The following is a 22,112-nucleotide window of genomic DNA, read 5'->3' as shown; positions in this document are numbered from 1 at the left end:
GCTTTAGGCTTATGTTTTGTAACAAGGGCACTATTATAAAAGGCCCATTTCTGTGTTTTGTTCATATTGAATCAATAAATTTTTTTTTTTTTAATGCATTCCATTAAGAATTTTCAGCACCTTTTTCCATTCTGCAGAGTACTTTATTGATGGTTGATTGGTTCTGCTTTATTATAGTGTCAATTGATGGTTGATTGGTTCTGCTTTATTATAGTGTCAATTAATTGATTTAACCAACCAATTATTAACAATGTCATCCATATTCAGGTTGAGACTCTTTCAGCTTTTGCAGGTGTGTTAGTATACTTTCAGGTCCATTGTATTGTAGTATGTACCTGGGGCTGGTCCTGCTGATAGTTTCATTGGTAAGGCACCAGTGGTTGCAGTCGGAGAGGCCTGTGTGTGTATATTGGTCCGAGGCTGATTGTGTTCGGTGGTGCCACACTTACCCTGCACTTGAAGGCATCTATGTTGGAAATATGCTCAAACTTGAATGTAGTGACTAACGTCTTCTTATATGGACCTATTCGATGTTAATTTTTGTTCGAGATGAAAAGCAAGCATGGGCACACGCGGTTGCCATCGTATAGTCAACTGTAAATTCTGCATTCGGTTAAGTACAGATTTGCTTGGTTTTATTGTTTCAGGTTGATAAATGTTACGGATAGTGAAAAACTCAATTAATTTTTGACTCATATGAACTAGCTATCATTAGAGAATGAATAAACTATCACTCTGTCTTCAATTTAGTCCCTAAACTATATAAATGTAATATGTAGTCCTCGAAGAATACACTCGGTCAATTTAGTCCCTGCTATTAACTTATTAGGATTTTAGGGACTAAATTGACGGGTTTTCATATAGTTTAGTGACTAAAGTGATGGATTTCATATAATTTAGATATTTTTGATTTTATTTATATAGTTTATGGACTAAATTGGAGAGAGAGAGTGATAGTTTAGGAGGAAATCGATAGTTTATTCGAGCATATTGTGTAAGTTAGACTTTGAGAAATTCAGTTTTGATTTGAATAAATTTTTGCCATCCGTCTTTTTCCTGTTTCATTTCGTACCAGTCATATGATTGTATTTTTGCTTTATTTTTCTGCTTGATTCATAATATATTGCTGTTATATTGTGGCCATCTTTATATATTGCCTTGTTTCATCAACTTGCTGGCCAATTGGTTGGTCTTTAGATCTGCAATCTGGATAATTTATTTATTAATAAATTAATCGTTTCTTTGATAGACTCATTATCTTGCCTCGCTTTTTTATGTTTCTTCATCTTTTTTAAACTTATAAGTGGAATATTAAGAGCTGGTTGTTTTTTGCAATTAGGTATAGCATGGCGATGGAAGTTACTCAGGCACTTTTAAATGCTCAATCCATTGATGGGACTGTACGTAAGCATGCTGAAGAAAGTCTGCGGCAATTTCAGGAGCAAAACCTTCCAGGTTTCTTGGTCTCTCTTTCTGGAGAGTTAGCAAGTGAAGATAAACCAGTTGATAGCCGAAAGTTGGCAGGTTTGATACTTAAAAATGCATTGGATGCCAAGGATGAAAACAGAAAGCGAGAATTGGTCCAGAGATGGTTGTCATTGGACTCTGCAGCAAAGGCCCAAGTTAAGGCATGCTTGCTGCAAACACTCTCTTCTCTTGTACTTGAGGCTCGGTCTACAGCAACTCAAGTTGTTGCCAAAATTGCTGGAATTGAGCTTCCTCAGAAACAGTGGCCTGAGCTCATCAACTTTGGAGACTCTGGGATATTTGTGTGAAGAGGTCTCTCATGAGGTTGTTGATCAAGACCAAGTAAATAAAATTCTTACTGCTGTAGTTCAAGGTATGAATTCATCTGAAAAGAACAATGATGTAAGACTTGCTGCTACCAGGGCATTATATAATGCTCTTGGATTCGCACAGGCTAATTTTAGCAATGATATGGAGCGTGAATATATCATGAGAGTTGTTTGTGAGACAACTATGTCTCCCGAAGTGAAAATATGACAGACAGCTTTTGAATGTTTGGTCTCAATTGCTGACATGTATTATGTAAAGCTGTAAAGTTGGCTCCTTACATCCAGGATATATATATATATATATATATATATATATATATATATATATATATATATATATATATATATATATATATATATATATATATATATATATATAACATCACAGCAAAGGCTGTTAGGGGTGATGAGGAGTCTGTTGCTCTCCAAGCCATTGAATTTTGGAGCATGGTTTGTGATGAGATGACTGATATCTTGGAAGAATATGTGGGTGATACCACCAGGGACTCTGATATACCTTGTTTTTATTTCATTAAGCAAGCCCTTCCTGCACTCGTCCCTATGCTGTTGGAAACATTACTTAAACAAGAAGAGGATCAAGATCTGGATGAAGGTGCATAGAATATTGCAACATCAGGTGGTACATGCCTTGGTTTAGTTGCTCGTACTACCGGAGATGATATTGTTCCACTAGTAATGCCCTTCATTGCGGAGAACATTACAAAACAAGATTGGAGACAGAGGGAAGCAGCCACTTATACATTTGGCTCTATCTTGGAGGGGCCTTCCCCAGACAAATTAGTACCTCTTGTTAATCACGCTCTTCCGTTTATGCTCAGTGCTCTAGTGAAGGATCCAAGTAACCATGTTAAAGACACCACTGCTTGGACTTTGGGACGAATGTTTGAATTTCTTCACAGTTCAATTGTTGGCACAACTATTATTAATGAGGGAAATGCCCAACAAATTATGACAGTTCTCCTTCAGAGCATGCATGAAGGATGTCCCTAATGTTGCTGAGAAAGCCTGTGGAGCCCTGTATTTTCTTGCCCAGGATTACGAGGATGTGGGCTAACATCTCCTATAACTCCCTTTTTCCAGGAAATTGTCCAATCCCTTCTCACTGTTACCCAGAGAGAGGATGCTACAGAATCACGATTAAGAACGGCAGCATATGAAACATTGAATGAAGTAGTAAGATGTTCAACAGATGAAACAGCGCCTTTGGTGTTACAACTAGTTGCTGTCATCATGATGGAGCTGCACAAATGTCTTGAAGCACAAAATCTTTCTTCTGGTGAAAGAGAAAAACAGAGTGAACTTACGGGCCTTCTTTGTGGCTGTTTGCAAGTAATTATTCAGAAGCTAGGTTCTTCAGAACCTACCAAATATGTTTTCTTGCATTATGCTGATCATATAATGGGACTATTCATCAGAATCTTTGCTCGTAGAAATGCCACCACCCATGAGGAAGCCATGCTAGCTATTGGAGCCCTTGCTTATGCAATAGGCCCTGATTTTGCTAAATACCTGCCTGAATTTTACCAGTTTCTGGAGGCTAACCTTCAGAATTTTGAGGATTACCAAGTTTGTGCCGTAACTGTTGGTGTAGTAGGCGACATATGCAGGGCATTGGAGGATAAAATACTGCCTTACTGTGATGGGATTATGACACAACTTCTCAAAAATTTGTCAAGTGATAACTTGCACCGTTCTGTGAAGCCCCCACTATTTTCATGCATTGGTGATATAGCACTTGCTATAGGAGACAACTTCAATAAGTACTTAACGTACGCAATGAACACACTACAAATTGCTGCAGAGATGTACGCACACACATCAGGCTTTGACATGGAAATGACAGAGTACATTAACAATCTGAGAAATGGGATATTAGAGGCATATTCTGGGATCTTCCAAGGGTTTAAGAATTCATCTAAAACGCAGTTCTTGATTCCTTATGCTTCCCACATCCTCCACTTCTTGGATATCATATACATGGAAAAAGACATGTGAGAAAGGACAAAAGTTATTTTTTCAATTGTGATATATTCCTTGTTTTAGTGACTTCATTGACTTTTCTTACTGTAGGGATGACGTGGTTATGAAAACAGCTATCGGAGTCCTTGGAGATTTAGCTTATACACTTGGAAGCAATGCCGGTTCTTTAATTCAACAGTCTTTGTCAAGCAGAGACTTTTTAAATGAATGTTTGACCTCAGACGATCATATGATTAAAGAATCTGCTGAATGGGCCAAGTTGGCTATCAGCCGCGCTATATCTGTTTGAGGTTCACCTCAGTTAGCATATCCTGTCATAAACTACTTGCATGCATTTGGGTGTGTTGAAGTGGGTCGTGGGATTGCATGTGTCAAATTGTCTCCATGGTCAGACAACAGAAGGTATCTTTTTGAAGGTCTTCAAGTTGTCACTAACTCTTGCATGCATCAATTCCAAAGCATCACGTCCCTTTGCATGAGCACCATTAAGTCCGGTACGTTCAAGAATGCATCACTGACTTTTGCATGAGCACCATTAAGTCCAGTACTCAAGAGGAAGAACTTAGCACCGAGATTTCAAATGTGGGTTTAGATAGTGTAAGCTGAATTGCTGAGCTGCTGAGCAGTGGTAACTGATTCATGACTGAGAAACTACTCTACTCTTAGTCAGACTTGGATGTCGAGTTTGAAGTTAAGATAAACCCGTTCTATCCTAAAAATGTTTTTTTTTTTTTTTAATTTCTGATCTGGTCGTGGGTTATTGGAATAGATGAACTCCCGAGGTTGAACTGGTTTTCATCAACACCACCACACAAGTGCTTTGTTTCTAAATAGATACTCTCCTTTTCTGACTTTTAACTCTGCATCTTCTTGAGTCATTTTTATTCATCACCTGATCACCTCACTGTGTATTCATAGTCTGTTTATCATCCATATTACTTTTTCTACACGTAACTGCTTTTCTATTCTCGGAATCATTTGTGATTGTTGACCCAGGATAGCAAAAGGTTGCTTCCTACTTGCGTTATGCATTTCTATTTTGATGTCCGTCAGTGTCTTAGGTCAAAATCATACTGCATTCATGATATCATAAAAAAAAAAAAAAAACAACAATTTTGGCATTTGCAAAATTGCAAGACTATTGAATTTACTTTCCTTGATTATTGCTGTAAGAGCACAATTGGCAGGCTTGCTTACAAACTATGCTCCAAACCTTTTGGATACTAGGGGTAGACTTCTTCCTCGATCATATGACGTGCTTGGTAATGCCTTAATCATTTCTTTTTATCACTTTATTGCTTGCATGTTTCTTTGGTTCACTTTCAACAATTGTTTATGAAAATACTCGTGGGATTTTCCCCTCCAATGCAGGTCTCTATACAACATTTATATTTCAAAAGCCTGACCCAGACATAACACCCCCAATTGCAACTCCAATAATGCAAGATACTAGTTATAATCTTGACGAGGTAATTAATGATTATTATGAGCTATTTTACCTCGATGTAGTACTACTTTTATGAGAATTTATATTTTGATCAGTTTTGGTTTTACTTTCCTAGAATCAAGAATGTATCAGGTGCCTGTTTCTTTTTATCATTTCCCTTAACCAGTCATATCATATGACATGTTTTTTAAACATTCTAGTCATTCACATCAGAATCTTAACATTCTAGTCGTTCACATTGTGGGCGACACTAAATATTGTTTAATTGTAAATAAACTAGTAAATCTTCCAATATATTGCTGAGTCATTTAAGAGAATAAGTGAAAAAGTCTGAACTCAGTGATAAATTTTGACAAATCAAAATAGTCGAAAAGTTTTTCTGAAGTGATATATAATAAGGTAAAAAGGCCATTATCAAATCATCAATCTAAAGTGGTTAACTTTAGGCTCCGCCCTTTTTCGTGTAACTAGCTTTCTTCGGGGAAAACCAAGCAACTAATAAGCTTGTTTCTTTAAGACTGACAATTCTGAAATTACTTCTCATTTGCCTGTTTGTGACGTTATAGAATTATTATACGCTAGTTTTGTGCAAATGCTTCTACCTGTTTCTTTTGTTTTGCAGAATTATTATTTTTTCAACTGTTTCATAAATGAAAAATTAAATTAGTTTGCGTCTAAATTATTTTAGTTTTTTGTGGATGGTACTCACTTGCATTTGCATGGTACATTTTTGACGGGGAATAATTTGGCGAGAGGATGAAATCAATAGACTTGGTGTAGTAGATCCTTCTATTGGGGTAGGCATTGGCAAGATAAGCGAGCAGAAAGGGATATTGGGCCCTGGTCCAGCAGAATTACGTTTTCCGGAAGTACTTTGACGTGGCTGTTCTAACGAAGCTATAGGTTACATTATAAAAAATGACGCTATAGGTTTTAGTTAGTTTTGCTGATTTAATGCTGTTAGTATTTTTCTGGCACCCGAAAAAGAGGAAGTTAGGCTCATACTTCTTCCCTTTGTTTTTCTAAGGTTTGGCATTTTATCTAACATGTAGTCAATATTGAGAAGTTAAGTTATCTTATTTTGGCATATTTAGTCATATGCTTTTCTTTGGATCTTCTCTTACCTCGGTGTCGCAAACGGTATAATTAAAAGGAACAGAGGGAGTATCTTTTAAGATTGTTTTGTACAAACTGAAAGAGAATTTTGTTTAGTTATAGCCATTCTTAGTCATAGGAGAATCCTAACTATATTGTCGAGCAGCAGTACACTTTGATTTGGTGGAAGTCGCCGGAGTCAGGTTGGATTAAATTCAATTTCGATGGGTTAAGTCAGGGTGGAACATGCGCACTGCGCAGGCTGTGGTGGTTTGTTGAGTGGAAGTGGTTTTTCAAAAAATAAATAGGCAATTGTAATGCCTATGTTGCTAGACTTTGGAGTTAATTCTTTATCAACTTTTCACTGGCTTATTCACCAATACGGGGATTTGGATTCACTCCATTGAATTAGTTGGGCGAGGTGATGGCTCTCTTTCAAGATATGCGTCTCGAACTAGGTCTCCAACCTTCACTGAAATTGGCCATGCATTGGAGCTCCCTGGTTTCAAGAACTTGAGCGGTCTTAACTTAATAGGTATTGGTAGCTGATTTTAATTGTAAAGCTGCTAGGAAGCATAAAGATCGATCAATATCCTTATTGCAACGCGTTAAAGAGTGTCTCAGGGACACTCGTTAGCATTTTCCTTATTTTAAAATGAAGGAATCTAAAATAAATAAATAATAAAGTCAACAAAATAATTAAGTAACCTTCAAATTAGTCAAATCTAATCAAATTGTGATCTAACACAGCTGTAGGATAACAATCATTACAAACATAAACACTCATAAAAAAGCATGAGAATTTGACCAAGTACATAAGTAGGCTACATTTTTCCCCAATTCGCATTTCATTTTTATTGTTTTTTTTTTTTTTTTGGTTACAATTTTTATTGTTTTTGTTTGAGTTCATGGTGCATGATCATAAACTTCAAATAACTTTCTCGATCTTGAATCTCATCCTTAATACCTTTTTTTTTTAAAAAAAAAAAAACAAGGAATTATATATACATGATTTTTATGCTTTGTTTTTAACTATAAAAGAATATAACAGAAAATAGCAACCTTTAATTAAATATTACAAGTTAAAATCACTCATATTTTTTTTTAGGTATTTATAAATAAAAAATTTGCACAAGTAAAAAGGCTGTTAGACATATTAAAGTTGTGTTTCTAATCACTTAAAAACTTTGGCATTGTGGAGAAACATAAGATATGTAAAGCAATTGATTAAAAAAAAACCTTATGAATAATATAATAAAATGTATTTATAAATTGGATAAATATTACTGTACTTCAATAAATATACGAAGTAGTATAGATCAATATGGTTTTAATTATTAATAATTTGATAATTCTTATTGTATAATTTTATTATCTCATGGTATTTTGGTGAAATTTATTTGATTTGAAGTAACATTTTGAATTTCCGACATCATAATAAAACGGAAATTGATCCGTATGATTTTACACATGAGAGAATAAAGTGCAATCTCTCATCACACAAATAATTTAGATAAGTGGGTTTGAAATTGGTAAGAGATCACACTTTACTTTCTCTCATGTTTGAATCACATATGAGATGATCCATTCCCTTTCATTCATCAAAGTAGGAAAAATACAAGATGGTATTAGATCTCAATTAAAACATCAATATTCTGAAATAGAATAAATAACAAAATTTTGAAATATAAATATATATAACTAATATAAGGCCCAAAATGCCAAAACTGATATTCAATGCAAAGCTGCACAAGATATGTGCATCAAGAAACTCCTAAATTCCTAATTACAATCAAAGAAACATGCTACCATGTTGGTTATTGTGCATTGGCCACTTTAACAGCAAGAGGTTCATACCATTCAGGACCAAATCCAGCAGCTTTTCTGGCTGCCTCATTAAAAGGTGGTTTTAAAGGTCCTCTGAAATATGTCCTCACTATTGTGTGAAACTTTGGAATCACTTCATTCCCCTCCGTTGCTGTTCCATTTTCCACTGCACAAATTTCTTGATCTGAGGCTTGAATATTTCTAGACCTTTGGCATAGATACTTGAACCATTTTACGCCAGCAGCACAATGTGTAATTTCTTCTGGATAAACTACACTTTCAAGTAAATCTGCTGTAGTGTTATCGCCACCATTGCGGAAACGTGAGATTGTTGTAGGCAGCACATCAAGTCCTCTGGCCTGTGTTCATACTCAACCAAGGGATGGATACATTTTAGATAAGACCATTTTGATGTGATGTAGACCAATGTGTGTGAAAGAGAATTGGCAATAATAATACTAAATACTAAATCAAATTGAAATTTATTTGCAGGAAAAGGGAAACCATTAATGTTAATTCAAGTAGTTGACCAATAAAACAATGAACATTGAGTTTAACTTTTTATTACAATCAACCAAAGTTACATTCACACTTCAAATGATGAGTTTGAGCAAGCTAAAAGTTACATAAATATGTCAAACTTGTTAAATGACCCGATAAACTTTTTGAGTGACAGTATAAAACTTTTTACACTGATTAACATATGTACATAATTGAATGCACCAATCACAATGCCGGATTTTCCAATATTAATTTGACTTCCGTTTAGACATTTTAAATTTATGTATTGGTTTATGCACAATAACAAAATTCCAAATAACTTAAATTAACTTGCTGACATTTTAAATTTATTTAGTTTCAAATTCTATTGGGAAAAAAACTTGTTGACAAATCTTCATTTGCTTCAAAACTTTACCAATAAAACATGTCATTGCAACTCGGGTTCGAAAATTTCACTCTTCAGTTCACCAAAGGAAAATGATTTCAAAAATACTAGTAACTATATGGAACACTGATTTCTTTTTGAAAAATCAAAGCTTCTGAAAGTCTATTCATTTTCCCCATGAATTTCTTAAGCACTTCACTCCCATTCCACCCCTTGAAAAACCCATAAATCCAGCATTGACAAGCAGCCCTCTTGATTAAGTCTTCATTTTCACAAAAAAAAAAAAGAGATCTAGGTATCTAATCAGGTTAATTGCATTGCATTGCATCAATTCATCATAAAGCAAAAACATAAAATCAGTCATGGCAGAAATGCTCAACGTAAGACACACCTCGTGGACACAATGTTCAACTGCTACTCGAGACAATAAATCTTTGGAAGTGGCAGTGGCAGAATCCCAAAGACCATCATGAGCCGGTAATGCTCCGTAATAAGAACCTAGCTCCTCAAGTCGTGCAGCAAGAAGAGTGAAGTGTCTCCCTTCATCCTGTGCTACCTTCACGAAATCTGTAAAGAATTCTCTAGGCATTGCCTCTTGCTTACCAAAACGAGCTATTATATCCTGCAAGATTTTATTATACATCTTAATACTTTAACCAGTAAATTTTTGTAACAGGCTAACAGCATATGAACTGTATGGAAAAACTAAATGTTTTCCAAACGGACAATAACAAATGCACAGGTAAAAGAACCAACTAAACTTTAGTTCATACTCTACGTCTAAAAGTGCAACTTACTCAAATTTTAGGGGGCTTGGCTTACAAAAGTTAAATCTTTCCTGAACACTTAATTTAGACTAGAAAATAGGTACTGTAGAAAACTATGCAGAAACAAGAGTAAATCACATATTTTTGCCACCAAAGAAGATTTATGTCAAGACCACAGCTTAGTCACAGATAAGCTAAAAGCCAAAGGGAATATAAAATGATCAAATTCCTTTTTCATTATTTTGTGCAAAGAGGAAAGATGAAGACCTCATATAAAACTTACAAAGCCCGTTTACCTAATACGCTATGCATACGATACTTGCATAGATACAGAGATACAAGGATTTCTTAAAAACTAAAGATATGACATGGACTAGTACGGTATGACACATAATATTTCCAAAGGGACATTGGTATCTATTATTAATATATAACTATATATGTAGATGATGATCAAAACGTGCAAAAAGATACTTGTGAATCTGTGATCATTACAAAAAAGAGCATATACAAATATCTTTCTCTTATCCATGTCAAAGATGTATTCCTATCCTTTTAAATATGTCACAAATGCATTTTTCCTCAACCAATGTCACAAAGTATCATTTTCATCTCCTCATTCTCATGATTCAAGAAAGCATAATCCCAAGTCTAACTCGGGAAGAGACAACTCTGTCAATTCAAGAAGTCAGTCATCACCAGGGTCAAAATAGAATATGTACATCTGCAATAATATCTCATGAGTCATGACACAACCATATCTCTCTCCCACTTCTCTTTTTTTATTTTTATTTTTTTAATATCATCAAAGATTAATAAATGAGTATGGACTCTAATTCTGCTCAAATGTATCAATTAATACTTTGTTTAAAAAATGGAGGATACTCCTTGTTGAACAATGATACATGTACGATACTGATACTATAACAGTGTTGGGGTATCCGTGGTTCATAACATAAAACAGTGAAAACCGTTGTAAGGCAAGACTATAGTTAGCAGTCCCCAAACCTGCTTATTACTCTCTTAAATTTCCTCGTACTTTGCATCATTGTAATGATATTTCAAATTGCACTGTATGCATTGAACACATTCCACGTGATCATTAGAGGTTAAACAAAAAAAAAAACTCTTTCCACATGCAAAAGCGCGTGCTTTGAAGCTGTTAGCTCTAAATTATTTATATCAAACAATGCCATTGCTGAAAATTCTCCAGCTCCATTGCTAGAGTGTAGCACATTGCCCTAAACAAAACTTATTTTAAACCAAAATCCCAAATAGAAATTTGCAGTTTTTCCTTCAACGTGGAGACAGAGACAAAAAGGAGGAAAATTCTATTAAAAAAAAAAAAAGAGGTTTTTAATTATGGGATCCACCTAATCTATATACTGAAACAAGGTTGTTAGAAATTAGAACATAATTGTGGGAACACAGCCATAAACCAAATATTAAAACATGTGCCAATGAACCGATTCAAAATCACACATCATTTGTATTTCAATCATTGCCACTGCAAAATAGATACATAGGTAGATACACAAAGTGTAAAAAAGAGAGTACCCAAGATAAGTCAATGGCCCAGCTTTCGGTATGAGCAAGACTATGCACAATATTTACCCTACTCTGCAAGCTTCCTGCTTTACCCAGCTTCGGCATCAGGCTCGGAGCTACCAACTTCACCTGCAAAAACAAAACAAGCAATTCATGTCAGTGAGGAATTTCATCGAACACAACAAAGGCGGTAAATGGAAAGAACGCAGAGACACTGGAGAGCCTTGCGGGGCGATCAGGGATGTGAAGGTCGATAGAAGAGTTGTAGGGTTCGGTGATGGTGCCATCGAGCCACTGTAATGCCACCGTGTCGCCGAGTTTGGCCTTCTCGAACGGGTCGGCGGTGTTCAGAACTCGGAGCGCTGCTTCCACCAAGGTTTCTTCGTGGGCCCCCATTTCTCGATATTTGGTTGCTGGACTCGATTCATCCAATTATGTTCGAATTCTTTTTTGTTTTTAAAATGACGGTATTAAATAAATAATTTATTTAAAAAGTGAAATATTTTAATTTTCAATACACATATTTTAATAAAATTTTAAAAAAATTTATTATTTAAGATGTTTAAAGAATATTCGGAAGATAGAGGAGCACTATTAAACATTTTTCTTTTTTAAAATATACATGTTGTTTGAATTTTTTTTAATACAGCTTATGCCTTTATTATTAATTAATAACATATAAGTTGTTTTATCCCAAAAAAAAAAAAAAAATACACACAAAAACTCATTATTTCATTCATCAAAAATAGTAGCAATATAATATTTGATGTGTTTGTTAATGAATGAGCAATAAAATTTGTTTGTCACTTTACAAAAAGTCAAAAACTACTATCTCAAGTTTTGGTAATTTTGTGACAACTCTATGATATAATTAAATTCATTTAGAGTTATAAGCAAACAATCTAGCTCAATGACCACTCTTGTCTTGAAAACTCTAATTCAACAAGTCAAAAAATCTCTCTCTTAAAGTCGAAGCTTCAACCTCTTTCAGTGGCGAGGTGCCATGAAACCGCATAGTTCTTGTCTTCACAAACTTTCGATGATCATTTTGGAAAAAAAAATATATGAGATGTGTCCGTCAATTGAGTTATGCTCATGGAAACCCATTTTTCATCCCTATAAAATTAGGTAAATTTAGTTTTTATCCCTATAAAATAAAATTGCATGCTTTCGTCGCTAAAAGAAATTTTATTTTGTTTTTGGTCCATAATGGATAAAATTTTGACATTTTTTTTGTTTACAACTTTTGACATTTTTTTTAACATAATATATAAAAGTATATCATATCAAAATTATTGTTGACTATATTATTCATCACGAAATATTTTTATGTCTTTCCTGATCAATGATTTTTTTTCTACTGGATCATAAATTTAGAGAATAATTATCATGTGAGATTTGGAAAGTTATTATCACGTGTGATTTGAAAAGTTATATATATATTCTCATACTATAACACCTTCAACAATATTTAAATCTATTAAAAAAAAAACCATCTTTCACATTTCAATGTCTCATGTAACCTTACTTATATCACTTTTTAAATTATTTATTATGCAGTTTATTAAATTGTAGTTTTTTAAAATTGGAAAAAGAATTTTGTCAAAAAAGATTAATGGAAAAAGAATTGATATTTTTTATAAATACCCTTTATTTTTACGTTAATGTATCCAAACATAAATCAATTCTGTTTAACTCACTTTTAACCAAAATCAAATCTATCAAACTCAATTCTGTTAAATCAATTTTTTTGCAATACAACCAAACACAATCATAGTCATGTCACTAATCACATTCATTATTTTGATTTTAACATTGCAGATTTAATATTAACCGATGATCAATTGATACAATATGCACTAAGAGATATTGAGATGATGTTACGTAGTTGTGGGAAGAGTTTAAAAGATTATCCTCCAATGCCTAGAGCAGACACATCATTAGTTCCTGATATACAAAATAGTTTAATACACGACGAATTGAATTATAACAAACAATCATTAGCTGAGGAACATGTTAGATTGATGTCAACTATGACTTCAAAGCAACATAAAGTATATGACACAATCATGACAAGATTTAACGAAAACAAACATGGTGTGTTTTTTCTTTGTGGTTATGGCGGTACAAGGAAGACATTTATTTGGAGGGTCATGTCAGTCGCATTACGCTCAAAAGGTGAGATAGTTTTAACAGTTGCCTCAAGTGGGATCGCTACATTGCTTATACCTGGCGGTAGAACAACACATTCAAGATTTTGTATTCCTCTAAATGTTGACGAGTTTTCAACATGTATCATAGTTCCTAAAAGCCCTTTGGCGCTATTAATACAAAAAGCAAACCTCATTGTATGGGATGAAGCACCAATGATGCACAAACACTGTTTCGAAGCTGTTGATCGAACTTTAAAAGATATTCTCAAGTCTGTTGATAAAAAAACAATAAACACATTCCCTTCGGTTGAAAAGTTGTTTTTGGCAGAGATTTTAGACAAATTCTACCAGTAATACCCAAAGGTACAAGGTCAGAAGTTGTTCATGCTACTATTAATTCTTCGGTTCTTAAATTTTTTTTGTGAAGTTTTAACATTAAGTAAAAACATGAGGCTTCTCGGTGGTATTTCGAGTGCAGACGTTGAACAAAGAAAATTGTTTTCTGAATGGGTTTTGGGTGTTGGCGATGGGGAAATTGGAGATGAAAACGACGATGATTTATAACTTGACATTCCATCAGATTTATTGATTCCAAATTCAGGTGATCCTCTTGCTTCTATCGTTGAAAGCACATATCCCAAATTTTTACAAAACATGAACGATATAACGTATTTCCAAAATAGAGCTATACTAGCTCTTAAAAATTCAATAGTCGACACAATAAATGATTATATGTTGGATTTAATTTCTGGTGAAGAAAAAACATACTTGAGTTATGATACTACACTCACACAAAATGTAGACGGTCAAACAGTGGATGATGTTCATACTCCCGATTTTTTTAACACGATTTCTACGTCGGGACTTCTAAATCACAAGTTGAGACTTAAAGTTGGAGTTCCAGTTATGTTATTAAGGAATTTGAATTAAAAATTAGGATTATGCAATAGAACAATATTTATTATTACGAGATTGGGAAAACGTGCTCTTGAAGGAAAATTTATTTCAAGAAGTAATATTGGTAATCAGGTTTTCATACCTAGATTTTCTCTGACACCATCTGACGTGATAATTCATTTTAAATTTCAACGGAGACAATTTCCTATAATGATTTCTTTTGCGATGACTATTAATAAGAGTCAGAGGCAATCTTTAAAGCATGTTGGGATATATCTTTCATCGCCAGTGTTTTCACATGGTCAGTTGTATGTTGCAATTTCAAGAGTTACTTCTAGAAAATGATTAAAAATATTGATCATCGATGACGACGGTGAAATACGACTAAGACTTCGAATGTGGTCTATAAGGAAGTCTTTCGTAATATAACATAATTTTCTTTGTATGAATATTTATCCAAAATTATTATTGAACTATCGTTTAATGTTACTCAACTTTTTTCATATACCTTACATTATTGGAATTATCATATATTATTTAATCATTATATATCTTATAGCTAATTAGACCCGTGCACCGCACGGGTCGATGTTCTAGTAATATATAAACATAATATTTTACTCACCAAAAAAAATAAAAATAAACATAATATTTTTTGACAATAGCGGTGGTAGACGGTGGTAGCTTCTCTCTTCTCTTCTTCTTGTTCTTCTTCTCCGAATCATCTCTACTTGCATTCTTCCACCAACAAGATTCAAGCTTGAAAATAAGAGAACGATGAGTAATCAATTGGTGGGGAAAAGCGATTCAAACCATCAACGTCTCTACGATTTTGCTAAAATGTCTCTCATCAAGATATTCGCTCACCCTTACGCCACCGTTTGCGAGTTGTATTGTGGTGGTGGCGCTGATGCTGATAAATGGCTCGACGCCCAAATTGCCCACTACATTGGTATCGGTATGTAACACAACATAACATATGCTTCTTCAATTCAATTCAATTATTTATCTTTAACTTCAATTAATTAATGCATTGTATTTGTATCAGATGTTTCTTCGTCTGGGATAGACCAAATTCGACAAGCTTGGGAGAGCAATAGGAAATCTTACTCTGCCGATTTCTTTCAGCTTGACCCTTCAACTGTTAGTCACTGTTAAATTCTCAATTTTTAACCATTTTTGCTAAAAATCTGTTGCTGGTATTATTTGGAACTATTACCATTAACCAACTTAGGGTTTTATAAATTGAACTTGTTGCTTATTTGATGTAAATGAATCAAAAGGTTTAAATATGATTTTTTTATTTTTTATTTGGTTTACAATGGAGCCAATGAGGATTGAACCTAGGGGCTAGGACCTCATGACCTTTCACCATTAGACCAACCTAATGGCTTCGGTTTAAATATGATTTTAGTCCTCACAATTATAGCGTTTTTCAGTTTTAGTCTCTGCTAGTTTTTTGTTTGGATTCAGTCCATGCAGATTCAAAATTCTTGCTTTTAGTCCATAATGTCAGGTTATCGGGCCACATGGCATGATTATATTAAGCCACATATGACTTCAGGGACTAAAAACAATAGTTTTTGAATTTGCAAGGAATGAACTTGAACAAAAATACTTACAGAGATTAAAACCAAAATCTCATTTAAACCAATATTTTGTTTTCCTATGATACCACCTTTCCACTGTTGAGCCGTTCATTTTTTGGGTCTTCTCTCCTTAAACCGCTGAATTTGATACAATAAAATTCTGTTTTGTATATAACTAACTTATTTTTCTTGATAGGAAAATATAGAAGTGCATTTGGAGGAGAAGACCAATACAGCTGATTTTGTCTGCTGTTTGCAGCATTTGCAGGTCTCATACTTTCTATTAATTCATTTTTTGAGAGTGTCTTATTTTATAACCCTTTGTTTTTACTCTGCATGATAAGTCTTCTTAAGAAATATGGATAGAGTAAGTAAATGCAGATAGGTAGTGTCTCGACAACTCCTTTTGAGATATTCTAGTATTTGCTTGCAGTCATTATCATTTCTGACACTTTTTTGCTCTCTTGATATTTAGTCCCCTCGGATTTGCTTGCTGGTCCTCTTCTGATTAATATCTCTAATGCAGTTGTGTTTTGAAACTGAAGAGAAAGCGCGGAGACTTCTTCTAAACGTGTCATCTCTACTGAAACCAGGGGGATATTTTCTCGGTATTACTCCTGACTCATCTACTATATGGTATGGGACTCAATTGTCAAAGGCATATTATTCACCCGTTTAGTTCCACGTTCTCTATATTTTTTTGTGTGTATTCTCCATTAGGGGAAGAAAATTCATAACATATGGTGTCCAAACAAGTTTTTGTAGATTTGGGGTTGGGTTTACCCATATGACATCGCATGCATCAAATAAAAGGGTTGTTGTGCACTCAATTTTGAATGAACTACTTCGACGGCACTGTATAGGTCTGCTTTAATATTTAGAATTTGAATTATCTTGGATTCTTCTGCTTTTAGATTGTTACTGCAACGAACAATGTTTCCATTATTCTGAAAAACCGTGTCTTGGGAATAGAAGACGTCCAAGTACATTGTCCCTCTTATTCAGTTTCATCCCTTAAATTTGATACATGATTGGATAAAATCCTTGTGTTTGCTTTGTTTGTCTTGGGAATAGTAGTTCTTTTTTTTTTTTTGGAATAATCTAGTAGTTCTTTTCTGAATGACATCTTTGAGCTATGCCTTTTCTTTTTTTACCACCGTATCCTAAATTTCTCAGTCTTTCACCCTATTATAACTATAATGTTCAAAAAGTAGTGTCAAACCTGATCTCCAGATGGATCCTCAGCTTAGTTTAGAGTTTTCTGTTAGTGACTGTCTTTAAGGTGGACTGCTTTTCATAATAATAACGAGATCTATTTCTGCCCAGTGGTTTCAGATGAAATCCACATAAAATTAAGTCCAGTGTTAGAGCGAATCATCTTGTTGTGTTTAAGCAATTTTCCTTGTGCTTCTACTTGTAACTTTTTCTTTCTATTTTCTGCATACTAGAATTCTCCCATCACATCACTTTTGCAGTTGAGCTCTGTTACTTTTGTCTTCATTATTATTTTTCTGAGAATTAAGTAAATACCCAATTTGGTTCCTTAAATTGTAGGACTGTATCAAACTAGTCCCCTACATTAACAATATTCCAAAATTGGAATTCTAGAGATCATTTTGGAATACTGATAATGTAGAGGGCTAGGTTTATATGGTCTTACAATTTCAGGGACCAAATTGAGTATTTATTCTCCAAAAGTTAATATAAAATCTGCATGAGATCTTTACACATGAATATAACGAACAATATTAACATTATCCGCATGTAGGGCAAAGTATCAGAAGAATGTTGAATCCTATCACAACAAAGGCAGCGGCATGAAGCCAAACATTGTTCCCAACTGCAGCATCCGGACAGAGAATTACATGATTACTTTTGAAGTTGAAGAAGAAAAGTACACATCTTCATAATGTATTAACTGCATGTTGCTTATACTTTGCTTTCAGTTACAGTTTATTGTTATTCATTTGAATCTTCATAACATTTCCAGGTTTCCATTATTTGGAAAGAAATATCAGCTGAAGTTTGCTAATGATGTCTCTGCTGAAACCCATTGCTTGGTTCACTTTCCAAGTTTAATCAGGTATCCTTCTAATCTGCTGGCATGGCCAGTGCACTTTATAAATTCCACTCTGGTGAAATAGTTACCAAGCAAATCTGATTTATAAAATGATAAAGCTTGATTTTCTTAGATTTCACATAAAGAAATTCCAAATGTGCTGCAATTGACTTTGTAAGATATGGATAACAAAACTTAAAATTCTGAAGAATGGGTGTCTGCTTGTATTGTTTAGGTTTGTATCTTCCATCATGACTTGTAAAATAGATCTCATGTATCTATTGCTTCATAAAACACAGGCTGGCTAGGGAAGCTGGACTTGAGTATGTGGAGATCCAAAATTTAACGGAATTTTATGATGACAACAGGTTGGTATCACCTTCTCTGGAGGATACTGATCCTTCTATGCTAAATCCTTCAATTATATAATTTGCATTATTACCAATTTTGGAGTTTGTAAATTGCAAGACTTTATTGAGTTTACTTTCCTTGATTGTTGCTGCAAGAGCACAATTGGCTGGCTTGCTTACGAACTATGCTCCAAACCTTTTGGATACTAGGGGTAGACTTCTTCCTCGATCATATGACGTGCTTGGTAATGCCTTAATCGTTTCTTTTTATCACTTTATTTCTTGTACATTTCTTTGGTTCACTTGTTTATGAAAATACTCGTGGGATTTTCCACTCCAATGCAGGTCTCTATACAACATTTATATTTCAAAAGCCTGACCCAGACATAACGCCACCAATTGCAACTCCAATATTGCAAGATGCTAGTTATAATCTTGACGAGGTAATTAATGATTATTATGAGCTATTTTACCTCGATGTAGTACTACTTTTATAAGAATTTATATTTTGATCAGTTTTGTTTTTACTTTCCTAGAATCAAGAATGTATCAGGTGCCTGTTTCTTTTTATCATTTCCCTTAACAAGTCATATCATATGACATGTTTTTTAAAGATTCTAGTCGTTCACATCAGAATCTTAACATTCTAGTCGTTCACATTATGGGCGGCACTCAATATTGTTTGATTGTAAATAAACTAGGAAATCTTCCAATATATTGGCGAGTCATTTAAGAGAATAAGTGAAAAAGTCTGAACTCTGATAAATTTTGACAATTAGATCAAAATAGTGGAAAAGTTTTTCTGAAGTGATATATAATAAGCTAAAAAGGCCATTATCAAAATCATCAATCTAAAGTGGTTAACTTTAGGCTCCGCCCTCTTTCGTGTAACTAGCTTTCTTCAGGGAAAAGCAAGCAACTAATAAGCTTTTTTCTTTAAGACTGACAATTCTGAAATTACTACTCATTTGCCTTCCTGTGACTTTATAGAATTACTTATACTTTACGAATTTTGCACAAATGCTTCTACCTGTTGCTTCTGTTTTTTCAATTGTTTTATAAAATGTAAAATTAAATTCTATTGCGTCTAAAATATTTTAGTTTTTTGTGGATGGTACTCACTTGCATTTGCATGGTACATTTTTGACAGGGAATAATTTGGCGAGAGGATGAAATCAATGGACTTTTTGTAGTAGATCCTTCTATTGGGGTAGGTATTGGCAAGATAAGCGAGCAGAAAGGGATATTGGGCCCTGGCCCAGCAGAATTACGTTTTCCAGAAGCACTTTGACATGGCTGTTCTAACGAAGCTATAGGTTACATTATAAAAAATGACGCTATAGGTTTTAGCTAGTTTCGCTGATTTAATGCTGTTAGTATTTTTCTGGCACCCCAAACAAGAGGAAGTTAGGCTCGTACTTCTTCCATTTGCTTTTCTAAGGTTTGTTATTTTATCTAACATGTAGTCAATATTGAGAGGTTAAGTTATCCTAGTTTGGCAGATTTAGTCATATGCTTTTCTTCGGATCTTCTCTTGCCCCGGTGTCCCAAACGGCATAATTAAAAGGAACAGAGGGAATGTCTCAAAGTTTTTTTTTTTTTTATGGCATAAAAACCAATATGATCTGCACACAACTGCAGAGACTAGTCCCTTGAGTCTTGTGGAACTCAAATGGGCGGCAAACTCTCTCTAAGAGTTTTAATGTCGCTGCATGCCCAAAGCAGGGATCCAAAATATTAGCGATAGGAGAATCCTAACTTTTAATATTGTTTTGTACAAACTGAAAGAGAACTTTGTTTAGTTATAGCCATTCTTAGTGATAGGTGAATCCTAACTATATTGTCGAGCAGCAGTACAATTTGATTTGTTGGAAGCCGTCGGAGTCCGGTTGGATTAAGCTGAGGATACTATATTGTCGAGGGAGAGATAGAGCTAAACATATACAGATAAGAGGAGATCGAGTTTAGGGGTGGAAATTGTTTTGGTTTACGATAGAGCTGAGGATCGAACTCATGATCTCTAGTATAGTAGTACCCAAACCCCTCACTATTAGACCAAATCTAGTGGCTTTGGTGAAAATTGTTGCACATGAGAAAGTTTTAATGCAAAACATAAAACAATTAAACAAATGTATGATTTTATACTTTGTCAATCCCAATATAACTAACTTAGTGTCACAAATTAAAAAAAAAATATATATATACAAACGAAAGAGATACCTTTACAAAAGTACATTTATCATGTAAACAAGAAAGAAAGAAAAAAGTACATTTATCATGTATTATTGACATATTCACCTTTGTTATAAATGAAATGTGGAAGATATTGAATTGTTGGCGATACAAGGAATGATACTATTGAAAAAAATATACTGAACATTGAAATGAGTTGGTCATTTTGAGATAAATTTTGGGGATCTAAAATAAATAAATAATAAAATCAACAAAATAATTAAGTAACCTTCAAATTAGTCAAATCTAATCAAATTGTGATCCTAACACAGCTGTAGGATAACAATCATTACAAACATAAACACTCATAAGAAAAGCATGAGAATTTGACCAAGTACATAAGTAGGCTCCATTCTTCCCCAATTCCCATTTCATTTTTATTGTTTTTGTTTAAGTTCATGGTGCATGATCATAAACTTAAAATAACTTTCTCGATCTTGAATCTCATCCTTAATACCTTATTTTTAATAATAATGATAATAAGAATTTTAATAATAATAGTATGCTTTTTTTTTTTTTTTACTTCAAAGTATTTTATATTTTAGCTCACGCTTTTTCTTTTTATCAAATTATAATAGATATGAAATTTCTACGGTCATTTAATCTATGTTGATTGTCAAAAAAAAAAATCTATGTTGAAAAATCTATAAAACACTGAGTTTTCTCATACCAGAAACAACCATACCAGCAAACACTTGCATAAAGGGTTGAAGTCCCTTACACTGCTGCACATGACTTTAATTCACACTTCTATGTTGTTTTTAAATTGTTGGTTTAAAATTAAAATTGAATGATTATGAAAACATCTTATGCTCCTCCATATCATCTTTGATCGAAATATTCATGCTTCTAAATCTGTAGGCTGTAGCTATGTGACACCAAAATTATTGGCTGAAATTAATGTTTCAACCTGAATACAAGCAAACACCGCACCAAAATGAAGAAAAATCACACTAAGATAAAAAATAAAAAAAAACCACACTAAAACAAATATATTTAACTAAGAGAAACAAGATCTAAAGGATCATTCATCCTAAAATAATTTTTTTCCAGCAGGCTAAAAAAAAATAGCAACAACTAAAACTAAAAAAAAAAAATTGATGAAACCATTTTTATCGAATTTTACTTATCTCGTCGCAGAACTTTAAATTGAGTATTTAAAGTTCGTGGGCCGAACTATTTTCTTATGAATTGAGTATTTAACACACAAAAAATTAAAATTAAAAGAGAAAGACTATTTTTTTCGGAGTTCGGAGTTCCGGATGTTAGTTTAACGGCTTTTATTGACTGCGCTCCCTATGATTATGAATGAGCAAATGAAGGAGGGGTATATTAGTAAAAGACACAATTCCGCGTCGTTTCCATTAATGATTCTGACGGGACTAACCACCTCTGATGCAACTTCATTTGTAAAATTAATCCTTCCTTGTTTTTAATAGAAAAATATAAAATATTCCTTCAAATT

The 22,112-nt window shown here is 33.8% G+C and overlaps 3 protein-coding genes and 1 pseudogene across 3 annotated transcripts; 3 read left to right on the top strand and 1 right to left on the bottom strand.

Moving 5' to 3' along the window:
• Positions 1-1,343: 1,343 nt before the first annotated feature.
• Positions 1,344-4,338, top strand: LOC123909282 (annotated as a pseudogene).
• Positions 4,339-8,016: 3,678 nt separating this feature from the next.
• Positions 8,017-11,812, bottom strand: LOC123909281 (uncharacterized protein HI_0077). Its single transcript, XM_045960097.1, has 4 exons — positions 11,581-11,812; positions 11,377-11,496; positions 9,444-9,674; positions 8,017-8,525 (listed from the first exon to the last, which is right to left on the bottom strand). The coding sequence occupies exons 1-4, from the start codon at positions 11,761-11,763 to the stop codon at positions 8,157-8,159; spliced, it is 903 nt and encodes a 300-aa protein (XP_045816053.1). The 5' UTR covers positions 11,764-11,812; the 3' UTR covers positions 8,017-8,156.
• Positions 11,813-13,241: 1,429 nt separating this feature from the next.
• LOC123909280 lies at positions 13,242-14,762 on the top strand. The gene is made up of 2 exons (XM_045960096.1): positions 13,242-13,749; positions 14,707-14,762. The coding sequence occupies exons 1-2, from the start codon at positions 13,242-13,244 to the stop codon at positions 14,760-14,762; spliced, it is 564 nt and encodes a 187-aa protein (XP_045816052.1).
• Positions 14,763-15,047: 285 nt separating this feature from the next.
• On the top strand, positions 15,048-19,916 carry LOC123909279 (mRNA cap guanine-N7 methyltransferase 2). Its single transcript, XM_045960095.1, has 10 exons — positions 15,048-15,375; positions 15,466-15,560; positions 16,203-16,274; positions 16,533-16,642; positions 17,775-17,900; positions 17,997-18,089; positions 18,365-18,433; positions 18,572-18,660; positions 18,761-18,858; positions 19,566-19,916. The coding sequence occupies exons 1-10, from the start codon at positions 15,195-15,197 to the stop codon at positions 19,704-19,706; spliced, it is 1,074 nt and encodes a 357-aa protein (XP_045816051.1). The 5' UTR covers positions 15,048-15,194; the 3' UTR covers positions 19,707-19,916.
• Positions 19,917-22,112: the final 2,196 nt, after the last annotated feature.

This window comes from Trifolium pratense, linkage group LG2 (assembly GCF_020283565.1).
Source record: "Trifolium pratense cultivar HEN17-A07 linkage group LG2, ARS_RC_1.1, whole genome shotgun sequence".
NCBI lineage: Eukaryota > Viridiplantae > Streptophyta > Magnoliopsida > Fabales > Fabaceae > Trifolium > Trifolium pratense.
This window is presented reverse-complemented; position numbering and strand designations above follow the sequence as displayed.

What these genes read in the sequence shown, in the direction of transcription:
- LOC123909281 (XM_045960097.1), bottom strand. Translation starts at nt 11,763, where the DNA reads ATGGGGGCCCACGAAGAAACCTTGGTGGAAGCAGCGCTCCGAGTTCTG. An exon ending in GGGCCATTGACTTATCTTGG is followed by an intron (nt 9,675 to 11,376) that starts GTACTCTCTTTT and finishes AAAATCTTGCAG; the next exon opens with GATATAATAGCTCGTTTTGG. An exon ending in TTGAACATTGTGTCCACGAG is followed by an intron (nt 8,526 to 9,443) that starts GTGTGTCTTACG and finishes GTATGAACACAG; the next exon opens with GCCAGAGGACTTGATGTGCT.
- LOC123909280 (XM_045960096.1), top strand. Translation starts at nt 13,242, where the DNA reads ATGATGTTACGTAGTTGTGGGAAGAGTTTAAAAGATTATCCTCCAATG. An exon ending in ACCAATGATGCACAAACACT is followed by an intron (nt 13,750 to 14,706) that starts GTTTCGAAGCTG and finishes TTTCATCGCCAG; the next exon opens with TGTTTTCACATGGTCAGTTG.
- LOC123909279 (XM_045960095.1), top strand. Translation starts at nt 15,195, where the DNA reads ATGAGTAATCAATTGGTGGGGAAAAGCGATTCAAACCATCAACGTCTC. An exon ending in TTTGAAGTTGAAGAAGAAAA is followed by an intron (nt 17,901 to 17,996) that starts GTACACATCTTC and finishes TAACATTTCCAG; the next exon opens with GTTTCCATTATTTGGAAAGA. An exon ending in TCGATCATATGACGTGCTTG is followed by an intron (nt 18,661 to 18,760) that starts GTAATGCCTTAA and finishes ACTCCAATGCAG; the next exon opens with GTCTCTATACAACATTTATA.